At 60.0% G+C, this 11732-nt stretch overlaps 3 protein-coding genes across 3 annotated transcripts; 1 reads left to right on the top strand and 2 right to left on the bottom strand.

Moving 5' to 3' along the window:
• Nucleotides 1–31: 31 nt before the first annotated feature.
• MYCTH_2051835 (uncharacterized protein) lies at nt 32–3989 on the bottom strand (the record flags this gene model as incomplete). Its single annotated transcript, XM_003660492.1, has 5 exons — nt 32–495; nt 613–784; nt 853–906; nt 1010–1226; nt 2083–3989. The coding sequence occupies 5 exons, from the start codon at nt 3987–3989 to the stop codon at nt 32–34; spliced, it is 2814 nt and encodes a 937-aa protein (XP_003660540.1).
• A 1375-nt stretch (nt 3990–5364) lies between these two features.
• MYCTH_73867 (condensin complex component SMC2-like protein) lies at nt 5365–9535 on the top strand (the record flags this gene model as incomplete). The annotated part of the gene is made up of 5 exons (XM_003660491.1): nt 5365–5391; nt 5466–5506; nt 5564–5684; nt 5746–8831; nt 9005–9535. 5 exons carry the CDS (start codon nt 5365–5367, stop codon nt 9267–9269), a joined length of 3540 nt encoding a protein of 1179 aa, XP_003660539.1. The 3' UTR covers nt 9270–9535.
• Nucleotides 9536–9587: 52 nt separating this feature from the next.
• Nucleotides 9588–11725, bottom strand: MYCTH_2298973 (uncharacterized protein). The gene is made up of 4 exons (XM_003660490.1): nt 10578–11725; nt 10378–10489; nt 10103–10217; nt 9588–10021 (listed from the first exon to the last, which is right to left on the bottom strand). The coding sequence occupies exons 1-4, from the start codon at nt 11562–11564 to the stop codon at nt 9784–9786; spliced, it is 1452 nt and encodes a 483-aa protein (XP_003660538.1). The 5' UTR covers nt 11565–11725; the 3' UTR covers nt 9588–9783.
• Between the last annotated feature and the right edge of the window lie 7 nt (nt 11726–11732).

The raw sequence follows: 11732 nt of genomic DNA, 5'->3' as shown, positions 1-11732 counted from the left end.
AAGGGAACGCTTACGACTACCAGCCAGGCACCTAACCCACAGCTAACCTTCCCGCCCATTCCTTCACATACATGAGCATAGCCACAAACGCCCGCCCGTCCTCGGCCACCCCGGATTCGCCGGCCGAGTCGACTCCTTCGAGCCCCGCGGCCCACAGCACGGCCCTGCCCATCGCCCACCGGCTCACGGCGCCCGCCATGGCCAGCAACGCGGCCACGCCGTACCCGCAGTCGAGGAGTATCTTGAGCGCCTCGACGTTGTTGGCCACGACGGCCCAGCCCAGCGACCGCGCCGCCGCCGGCACGTCGTACTCCCAGATGACCATCAGGATGGGGAACAGCTTGGTGGACGACGAGACGAGCAGGGCGGTCGAGACCGAGTTGGGCCGCGAGTAGCGCGGCAGGATCCCCAGCAAGGCGAGCGGCGAGTAGCGGGAAGAGGTGAGGAAGCGGATGGACCCGTGGAAGGCGATGGTTGAGAGCGTGCAGAGGAGGACTGGCGGGAGGGAAGAGAGGGTGGTTAGCCGTGAGCCGTGTGTTGTTCAACGGGGAAGAGCGTCGAGGTGAGACGAAAGATAACGAAAAAGAATGGAACAAGGGGGAGCGCGCGTACGGAAGAACATGTATTGAAATACTATGGGCTGCTGGGCGAGGCGTCCAAAGTTGCCGCGGCTGGCGGTTCCGTCGGGCGAGTCGGCATCGGGAACGGACTGGCGTTCGATGCGAGCCCAGGTGAGGTAGACGTCGAAGAGTAGGAGGAGGATGCCGAGGCGGATGATGGAGGGCTGTGCCTGGTTAACCGAGGGGCACACATTTTTAGATACCTGGGCCGAACAAGGACGGGAGAACCTACCGCGAACTTGTCTTCCTCCTTCATCAGTGTGTTATGCAGCAAGTGTCGATACACCTGTTTCCCGCCGGTCCCGTGTCAGCAATCCGGTTCACACCAGCCCGTAGGGTGGTCCCATGGGATGGATTATAAGAGCGGGCATGGAAAAAAAGATTCGCACCTGTGGCTTAATCAAGACTAGATCGATAAACAAGACGACAAAGTCGTGCTCGACATATTTGTCGCAGAATCGCCCGCAGTTCTTGCATACCGTCAGGCGAATGTTGTGGCCGCCCGACTTGTCGCCGCCGCCCTCGCGCCAGAGGGTTTTGACGGGATGTCGACACTCTATGCAGATGGGCATGGTTGCGGTGGCATTGCGCTTTGACTGCACTGCACTGGGTGTGCCGGAAGGTTCGATCACGGCAACTCGGTTTGCGCAGAGGTGCGAAAGGAGGCGCAAGAAGTCGATGGTTAGCAAGTTTGTCGCAAGACTAGGTGCTGTTGCAAGTCGCAGGTGATGGCGGCTTGGTCGAAGCGCGGCGCTGCGATAAGCGGTTCCTTATCGCCTTCGGCCAATGCAGCAAGCATCACATGGAATGGAAACGAAGCCCACACGCACTTCGGCTCATGCAACAAACTGATGAACGACCTTGCAACAACATCAACAACAGCCAACCTGGAAGGCTTAGTTAGCTACCAGGCAGCCTGGCCAAAATTGTATTGATTTTGCATCAGCGTGTGGTTCGCCATGTATTAGGGGAACCAGAGTGTAACTATTACTAAAAAAAAAAACATAACACGAACGCTCCTCAGAGAAAGGGACGTACGACCGTAGGTACAGATCCCGCCAATACCCAAGTAGCCTGCCATATAGTAGTCTAGCATGCTCAGCTGTTCTATATGCACGTTTCTGTCAAAAAAAAAAAAAAAAGAAAAGAAAAGAAAAAGAGCGCGTCCAAAGGCGCAGAGAGGTTGACCTCGAGAAAGTAAACAAAACAGCAACGCCCGCACCGCCATGCTAAGGTATCCCACAACAACCAAACCAAAGCCGCTAAGAAATCCCCCAGGTATAGATAGAAACCCCCCTTTCCCCGTCCTTCCCTTCAAAAAAAAGAAGAAGCAGGATCTTAATCTGCTTTCTTATCTCCTCCTGACGCGGCTGCACCCCTTCCTCGAACTCCCGCCGTCCACTGTTGTGCCGGCCTGCTTCCCGAGGAGGAGAACCCCAACGCCGGTGACGGCGAAGTAGACCTAGAGGCCGCCCCGGGCAGGGCGCTAAACAGGCCCCTCAGTTCGGAGAGGGGCCCCTCGCTGCTCTGCTGCCGCCCATCCTCGGTCCCCGTGTCCGCCAGCTCGATCAGATCCCCGCCGGCGGCGGCCGTCCTCCCCCGGCTGGGGCCCAAGACGGGCGTGAGCGGGCCCTGCCTGGCGCGCTCGAACGCGCCCCGGAGCCACGTCTCGACCGCCGCGGCGGCCTTGTCGAGCCCCGTCCCCTGCTGGCCGCCGGTCGCCGACGCGGCCGCGGCCGCGGCGTCCCGGCCGTCCTCGAACGGGCTCTCGACGATGGCGACCCCGGCCGGGGAGGCGTCGTCGGCCGGGCGGCCGAAGCCGAAGCGGGCCATCTCGGAGCCCATGACGGACATGGACGGGAGCGAGTCGATGTTGAGGCCCGGGAGGTGCTTGCTGGTCCAGCTGTTGAGATAGTCCTTGGCCGGCCCCGGGGCGCGCACGTTCCGGCCGAGGGAGCCGACCCCGCCCGGGCGGCGCATCCAGGCGGGTCGGGGGTCGGTGCCGTCGCCGGTCGTGCTGGCGCGGCTGCCGGTGCTGTCCACGCGGGTTCGGCTCGGGGATGTTGTGGTGGTGGTGGTGGCGGAGGAGGAGGAGGAGGAGGGGTTTCGGGAGCCCGGGAGGCTGGGTCGGCGCGAGGAGCTACTGTGGGGGCTCCCCACCGCCGAGTCCGACACCGCCACGCTCGGCAGGTCGGTGGACGCTCGCGGGGTCGAGATGGCCGACATCGTGTGTGCGCTCTTCTTCCGCCGCGGGGGGAAGTAGCCCAGCGCCTTTCGCGGCACCCGGGCGACTTCGACGGGATGCGGGTGCGAGTCGATGGACACCCATCTGACATGCGTCCATGGCTTCTCCTCGTCGCCGGCTTGGTTTCTTTCCGGCGCGTGGCCGTTTGGAGAGGTGGTCGAAAAGAAGTCGTCGTGCGTTTGCTGGCTGCCGTCGCGGCCGAAGGGGTCGGCCGCATCAGGGGTTCGAGACAGCAGGTCGACTCGCGACGACTGGCTCGTTGGTGGATCGCAAGGCCGGCCCCTGACCTCGCAGGCGTCCACCGGTATCGCCAACCACTTTCGCACTTGGACGTTATCCCGCGACCACAGTCCGTTAGCCTTCCGGAAGGCGTCCTCCCGGCACCTGTACTTTAGCACGATGCCTGCGTACGTATCTGTCGCCTGTACGTGGTGAATGTAGGCCAAGTACTCTTCTGCTTCCTGGTTCGCCGACGCGCTCCTCAGATCCTCGTCCGAATTCCGCCGCTTGAACCGTCTTGCGGTGTCCAAGCCTCCGTTGACACCGTCATGGCTCTCAAGCACGCTTGCAGTCCGCAAAACTCTCAAGGCAGCCTCCCTCTCCGCACGCGATCCGGCGGCAATGTCGTCGGCGCATGGACGCCCCTGGTCTGGCGGTTCTGGGCCCCATGTCTTATCTCTAGTGCCGTTCCGCTGGCCGGCTTGTCTACCCTGCTTGCCTGCTGCCCGGCTTCCCTCTCCGCCGCGCGGACGATTGGATTCCCCGGTAATGGCCGAGGCCCCGCTCGTAAGCAGCGACGACGCCAGCTCCTGGACCGAGGCCCAGCTTGGCGTCCATGATCCTCCAAGAAGCCCACCGCCGGTGCTCGGGCTCTCTCTTCGCGACGTGCCCCGCACGACGTCGGTTTTGGGATTGTTCCTCCCCGTGACTGAACCGATGTGGGCCGCCGGGATGGGCGAGGCGCCCCGACTCGGGCTCCGGCTGGGACTCGATAGAGCCGAAGACGAGCCGGCATCGTCCTGGGTGCTGAGATAGCGGCGATTGCGTGGGCGGATGGATCCGGTGTCCGAATCTCGTGCAGCAGGGCGGAGGGTACTTGAGGAGGAGGTCCGCGACGGCGTCATTGCCTGGGACATCCTCCCAAGAAGGCCCGGGGGCTTGATGCGCGACGATTGAGGCGACAGCCGGTGGGCATCAGATTCTCGCGGCGGGTCCGATGGAGAAGAGAGGGGGTGTGTACGCTTTATGTTCGCGGGGTGCAGATTCGTGCTTTAGCAGACATGTGTGTTGGTCCGAGCAACAGATATCTCTGGTGTTCCGTGAATTTTGGATGGAATTTGGGGGGGGGAGGAGAGAAGGGGGGGGAGCAATGGTCGATGCCGCGGCGGCCTGTGGCCCGAGACACGAGGGACGGATCAAGTGTTATGCGCCGAAATTAGCAGGTTCGAGAGAGTTGATGATGCTAGGTAATACGGAGCGGCGGGTGGTGCATTTAGCGAGCCGGTCGGGTAATGCGCACGAATCGAGCCCGGGTCGGCACAAAAGACATCGAACGCCGTCTTACGATCTGGATAACGTTGGTGTCTTGCTTGCAAGCCAGGACGACGCATGCATCTTTCGGAGCGTCCTACGGAGTGCGTAGTGGACTCCAGTCGGGCCAACAGTGGGTGGCAGCCCTGGGACCACCCTTGGAAATCCCTGCCCAAACGGACTCGGATCAGACAAGTGGCCAATGGACCGCCAAGCAAGGCTAACTAAAATTTAACGAGCACAGCGCCAATGATGCAACTGCGCAACGCGCTTCGCAATCCAAAGCCGTAGCGCCCAGCCGACCTCAGTAATGCACAAACACAGTGTCCAGATTACAATGTAACCGGATGCACCAAGGCACTAGTGTACTACTGCAGTAAGGGCGACAGAGACCACCAAGAAATACGAAGACAACACCGACTCTTCCACCAGAGGCCCTGTGCAGACTACTGTATAATAGTGTTTCTGATCTGGGCGCATGTTAGAAGCAGCAACAAGATGGTTTACTCGTAACTCGACATTATGATCATCATGCGGTAACTCGGTTAATTTGTTCGATCGTCAAGTTGTTATCAGCCGAAGTAGTTGTTCTGTGCGCAGTGATCACTACCGAGATCTTACAGAACACCCACGGTACAGTCATTGGGTGTTTCATGTATTGATTGTTGACGTACTCCGTACAATACATACTTCGTACATACATACGCTCTGAAGTTTCCGTATTATTGCACCATTACCAATGGGCAATGTGGGAAACATGTCCAGAAACATGGGGTGAGCGCACAGGCCAACGTGCTGCGGGGCGACAGCGAAACAAAGTAAACAAATAGTTTACACTAGTTACCGAAATGCAAAAGAGGGGCGCGGCGTGTCGAGGAAATCGGTTCTTGAGACCCTGCGCGCCTCCCCACAACCCCGAACCGATCAACGGCCAGCGAGAGAACGGGGACATCCTCAAACAACGCCACCATGAGGGTGACGGAATTGATCATCGACGTAGGCGGAACCCGGTGCCCATCGTCTCCTTTGCAGCAGCAAAACTGACTCCCTCTCCCCCCCCGGGACAACAGGGCTTCAAGTCGTATGCCGTGCGCACGGTGATATCAGGATGGTGCGATGAGTCTGATTCCACGAGTCTTCACTGCTGCTGACGCTTGCTCGGTACTAGGGACGAGAGCTTCAACTCGATCACCGGCCTCAACGGCAGCGGCAAGTCCAACATTCTGGATGCCATCTGCTTCGTGCTCGGCATCACCAACATGTCTACGGTCCGCGCGCAGAACTTGCAGGTGAGGTACATCCGATCCCCCGCACGCTTTACTGGCGCTGACGCCTCGGTCCGGCCGACAGGATCTTATCTACAAGCGCGGCCAAGCGGGCGTCACCAAGGCTAGCGTCACCATCGTGTTCGACAACAGAGACAAGAAGCGCTCACCGATCGGCTTCGAGGAATATTCGACCATCAGCGTGACACGACAGATCGTCCTCGGCGGAACCACAAAATACCTGATCAATGGTCACCGCGCGCAACAGCAGACGGTCCAGAACCTGTTCCAGTCGGTTCAGCTCAACATCAACAACCCCAACTTCCTGATCATGCAGGGTCGCATCACAAAAGTTCTGAACATGAAGCCTGTCGAGATCCTGGCCATGATCGAGGAGGCGGCAGGCACGAGGATGTTCGAGGACAGGAGAGATAAGGCGCTCAAGACCATGGCGAAGAAGGAGATGAAGCTCCAGGAGATCACGGAGCTGCTCCGCGACGAAATCGAACCGAAGCTCGAGAAGCTGCGGACCGAAAAGCGCGCGTTCCTCGACTTCCAGCAGACTCAGAACGATCTCGAGCGCCTGACCAGGGTAGTGGTGGCGCACGATTACGTCCGATGCCAGGAGAAGCTGAAACAGTCTGCTTCGGATCTCGAGGCGAAGAAGCAGCGCGAGAAGGAGTTGGAGGAATCGGCCGCGCGGCTCAAGAGCGAAATCTCTCATCTGGAGGAGGACCTGGAAAGGGTCAAGGCGCAACGAGACAAGGAGTTGCGGAAGGGCGGCAAGGCGCAAGGGCTGGAGGAGGCAGTCAAGAAGCATGCCAATGAGCTGGTCCGTCTTGCCACCGTCGCCGATCTCAAGCGCAGCAGCATGGCGGAAGAACAAGAGAGGAGGGCAGGGTGCGAGAGGACCGTTGCTGAGCTGGAAGCTGTCCTGAAGGAGAAGACCAAGACGTACGAGAAGATCAGGGCAAAGTATGACGCTGCGAAAGACGCGGCCGAGAAGCTGAGTCAGGAGGCGGAGTCGAAGGAAGAACTGCTCCAGACCCTGCAGACCGGCGTCGCATCCAAGGAAGGCCAAGGGAATGGGTACCAAGCGCAGCTGCAGGACGCGAGGAACCGTGTGACGGCAGCTGTGACGGAGCAGGAACAGGCCAAGATCAAGATTGCCCATCTTGAGAAGAGGATAAGGGAGGAAGAGCCACGAGCGGTGCGGGCCAGAGACCAGAACGCCGGCCTGCTCGAGGAGCTCGAGGGGCTCAAACAACAGGCGCAAAGGCTGGAACATGAGCTCGCTAAGCTCGGCTTCCAACCGGGCTCGGAGCGGGAGTTGTACAAACAAGAGACCCAGCTGCAGCAGACCATCCGGAACCTGCGGCAAGAATCCGACGCCCTCAAGCGCAAGGTCGCCAACATCGACTTCCACTACTCAGACCCGGTTCCCAATTTTGACCGGTCAAAAGTGAAAGGTCTGGTGGCACAGCTCTTCACTCTCGACAAGCAGTTCATCCAAGCGGCCACCGCACTCGAAATCTGCGCCGGCGGGCGGCTGTACAACGTCGTCGTGGACACCGAAGTCACGGGCACCCAACTCTTGCAGGGTGGTAGACTGCGGAAGCGTGTGACCATCATTCCCCTGAACAAGATCGCCGCCTTCAGAGCCTCCGCTCAGACCGTCGCAACTGCCCAGCGGATCGCACCGGGCAAGGTCGACTTGGCTCTCTCTCTCGTCGGTTACGATGAGGAGGTCTCGGCGGCTATGGAATATGTCTTTGGGAATACTCTCGTCTGCGCAGATGCCGAGACAGCCAAGAGGGTCACCTTCGACCCCAACGTACGGATGCGCAGCATCACGCTCGAAGGCGATGCTTACGACCCCTCCGGCACGCTCTCGGGCGGGAGCGCGCCGAACTCCAGCGGCGTGCTGGTCACCCTGCAGAAGCTGAACGAGATCACGAGGCAACTCAGAGAAGCGGAGGCGGCGCTCGGCCAGCTGCAATCCCAGATCGCGCGCGAGAAGTCCAGGCTCGACCAGGCCAAGAGGCTAAAGCAAGAGCTCGACCTCAAGGCCCACGAGATCAAGCTGGCCGAGGAGCAGATCGGCGGCAATTCGTCCTCGTCCATCATCCAAGAGGTGCAGAACATGAAGGAGACGGTCGCGCAGCTCAAGGAGTCGGTCGAGGAGGCCAAGAAGCGGCAGGCCGAGGCCAGCGCCGATGTCAAGCGCATCGAGAAGGACATGAAGGATTTCGACAACAACAAGGACGCCAAGCTCGTGGAGCTGCAGGCGTCGGTCGACAAGCTCCGGGCCGCGGTCGAGAAGACGAACGCGTCAAACAAGGCGCTGCAAAAGGAGCTCCAGACCGCGCAGCTCGACTCGGAGCAGGTGGCGGGCGACCTGGCCGCAGCACGGGAACAGCTGCAGGAGATCGATCTCGCGCTCAAGGCTCAGCAGGGAGAGGTAGAAGAGCTCGTCAAGCAGCAGCGCCAGGTCAAGGAGACGCACGACGCGGCGCAGGCGCAGCTCGAGGAGGAGCGCAAGAAGCTCCACGTTTACGACGACGAACTGCGCGCGCTCGAGGAAGCCATCCGGTCCAAGAACGCACGCATCACCGAAGAAGGGCTCGAGAGGCAAAAGCTCGTCCACCAGATCGAGAAGTTCCACAAGGAGCAACAGGCGGCGGCGCAGAGCGTCGCCCGGATGGAGGAGGAGCACGAGTGGATCGCGGACGCGCGCGACCAGTTCGGCCGGACGGGGACGCCGTACGACTTCAAGGGCCAGAACATTGCCGAGTGCAAGGCGACGCACAAGAACCTGCTGGAGCGCAGCCAGGGCCTGCGGAAGAAGATCAACCCCAAGGTCATGAACATGATCGACAGCGTCGAGAAGAAGGAAGTCTCGCTCAAGCACATGATGCGCACCGTCATCCGCGACAAGCGCAAGATCGAGGAGACGATTGTGAGCCTGGACGACTACAAGAAGAAGGCGCTGCAGGAGACGTGGGAGAAGGTGAACAGCGATTTCGGCCAGATCTTTGCCGAGCTGCTGCCGGGCAGCTTCGCCAAGCTTGAACCGCCCGAGGGCAAGACCATCTCGGACGGTCTGGAGGTGAAGGTGTCCCTAGGGAAGGTGTGGAAGCAATCGCTTACCGAACTAAGCGGTGGTCAACGGTATGTTATGTTTTTGGTCTCTTTCACGACCAAACCCCCCCTCCACCCCTCCCCCTTCAACCTTTTATTTTCCTCAACACCCATGAAGAAGACCCTTCCCACCTCCTTTCCAACCCCGCTTCCGAAAATACCAAAACCCCCGGCACTAACCTAACCGACCATGTTAAATTCAGGTCCCTTATTGCCCTCTCCCTGATCATGGCCCTCCTCCAGTTCAAGCCGGCGCCCATGTACATCCTGGACGAGGTCGACGCGGCCCTGGACCTGTCACACACGCAGAACATCGGCCGCCTGATCAAGACGCGCTTCAAGGGCTCCCAGTTCATCGTCGTCTCGCTCAAGGACGGCATGTTCCAGAACGCGAACCGCATCTTCCGCACCCGGTTCAGCGAGGGCACCAGTATGGTGCAGGCGCTGACGCCGGCGGATCTCAAGTGAAACATGCCCCGCAGGAAAGGGTTGCCTTTGGGTTCGTGTCATTTTGCCGTTGGAGCAGTTGCCGCTTTAGATATGTGACGGAATGCGGGTTGGAACGACGGAGTCTCTTCTTGGTCGGCAGGTACGGGGCGGGAGTAAATACATGGTAAACGGACATGACTGGTTTGGGGGTCGTTGTTTGTCGGTATTTCCAGATCGCTTGGTGGTTCGCGTGGTATACTTGCGCTGCAGACGTGTTATCATGAAGAAGGGATTGTTTCGTGCCCAACTTTGGCTCCTCCTGAACACGAGAAGTGCGGTCGGTCGGCCGGCTGATTGATATGTTGTTTTCCTTTTTTTTTTTCTTTATCGAGTGTATTTCTTTGGTCTATTACAACCGCCTCAGCCACTTTATGTCCTCGATTTTGATCTATTCTACAGTGTCTCCTCCCCAGTAAACCATACAATATTGCGTACACTTTCCAGATGTCCTGGCCCCTGTTCTCCCTTCTGCCAGGGCGTTGGGACACCGGGGCTATTGTGGAATATACAGATGGTCACCACGTTCCAGCACCTCAACCGACATACCAACCTCGACCCAACTCTCCATGCTTTCCGGCGCGTCAGTCCTGGGGAACAGAGGGGTGAGTTGCATTCCCAGGCACCCCATATGTTTAGCGCCCGCGTCTACCTCCCTGAACTTCCTCAGGGCTTTGTCTGGTTGGACGGGATGCCGATACCCGGTGTCCTGGTCAACGTTGGGCATCTTGCAGCTTGCGGAGGGGGCGGGGAGTGTCAGCGCCACAGACGATGAAGATAGGATTTGGGGAAAAAGAAATGGTGGAATGCCTTACCGAACCGTTCGACAAGAGACGTGAAAAGTCGAAGCGCCACGCTTGCTCTCGGGCCCGGGCTTGAACCGGATCTTCTTCCAACTCTCCTCGTCGTACGGGGACTCGTCGCCGTCCACTGTCGGTTTAATTTACCAGTAAGTCATCGTGAAGCGAGACGCTCTATCGGTCATACGAAGAAGAGGGGAGAGAGAAGAGCTTGTCGGGGTCACGACACCACTCGCTCTCCGTTTTCCTTTTCGTACAATCCGGAGGAGAAAAGGAAGACAACAACCCACCTATGATATTGGCCCGGAACCTCCTGGGGTCCAGCTCCCGGAAGTCCTCGTCCTTGTCGACCTTGGCATCCAAATCCCGCACGCTCGCCAGATTCAGGAGATGCAGGGGATACTGCAAGCAAACCACTCAGTCAGCCAACGGAGCTACCAGGTTTTTTTTTTGTCTTCGGAAGAGAAGAAAAAGAAGAGCAATCACTGACCGCATCCTGGAACCCGGTCACGGGTTGGTAGCCGGCGGCCTGCCGGGACGGTGCGCAACGGTAGACCTCCCTCGGCCGGGCGGGGTCGACGCGGAAGAGGCCGAGGGGCCCGGCCACGCCGAGGTAGCGGGCCAGCTCCGGGGCAAGGTCGGCGGTCATGTTGAGGGCGGGCACGGTGTCGCGCCAGATGGTCAGATCCTCGTAGGCGTAGCCGCGCGCCTCCGCCTCGGCCGGCGAGGGGAAGGCCACGGGCAGCACGAACTCCTTCTCCGGCCGGGCGCGCCAGCCCCGCGCCAGCTTGGCCCCGAGGTGGCCGAACACCAGCCCGAGCAGGCCGGGCTCCCGCCAGGGAAAGCGGACGAGGAGGAAGGGGGCGTCCGGGGCGTCCGGGGCGTCCGACGACGGTGGCTGCTGCTGCTGCTGCTGCTGCCCGGCGCGGGGCCGCCGCTTGGCCGCGTCGGGGACGAAGAGGTCGACCTCGACGGTGGCGAGCAAGGGGAACTGGCGCTGGGTGATGAAGTGCCACGAGCGGCGGCGCTCCCCTTTCGTCTCGCTCGCCTTCTCGCCCCTCCCGGCCGCCGACGGGGAGGGCGACGACGGGCTCTCTTTGAGCTGGGCTAAGGCGTACAGACGGTCGAACTCGAGCCCCGTCGGCAGCACCTTGCTCTGGCGCACCTCGATGCCCCTGCACGACTTGAGCGGGTAGATCCAGAGGCTGCGGATTCTGGGGCCGCCGCCGCCCTTGGCGTCACCCTCGGCGTCGTCCTCGGCGGCACCGCGGCCCGTCCTCGTCCTCGTCGTCCGCTTCCCCGGCAGCCCGGATGCTGATGATGGCCCGAGGCCGACCGGGGAATGTGTTTCCAGGAGCGCATCGCGCTTGGAGGGGGGCACGGGCGGGAAGTAGAAGAGGATGGGGAGAAAGAAGGCAAAGAGGGTGAAAAGGAGGGCGAATCCGGCCGAGCCGTTTCCTGCCGCGCTCCCGTCCATTGCCGATCTGCCGATCTACCGGTCCCAATGTTGCTTGCTGCAAGAGTTTTTTTTTTTTTTTTTTTTTTTTTTTTTTTTTTTTTTTTTTTTTTTTACCGCAGCAGTCGTATCCCGTACTGTATGCACCTATGTGTGTCTGTAGTATGTATGTATCTACACCATTCAGGG

Source organism: Thermothelomyces thermophilus, chromosome 1 (assembly GCF_000226095.1).
Source record: "Thermothelomyces thermophilus ATCC 42464 chromosome 1, complete sequence".
Classification (NCBI taxonomy): Eukaryota; Fungi; Ascomycota; class Sordariomycetes; order Sordariales; family Chaetomiaceae; genus Thermothelomyces; species Thermothelomyces thermophilus.
The sequence above is the reverse complement of the archived record's forward strand: the minus strand, read 5'-3'. Positions and strand labels throughout refer to the sequence as shown.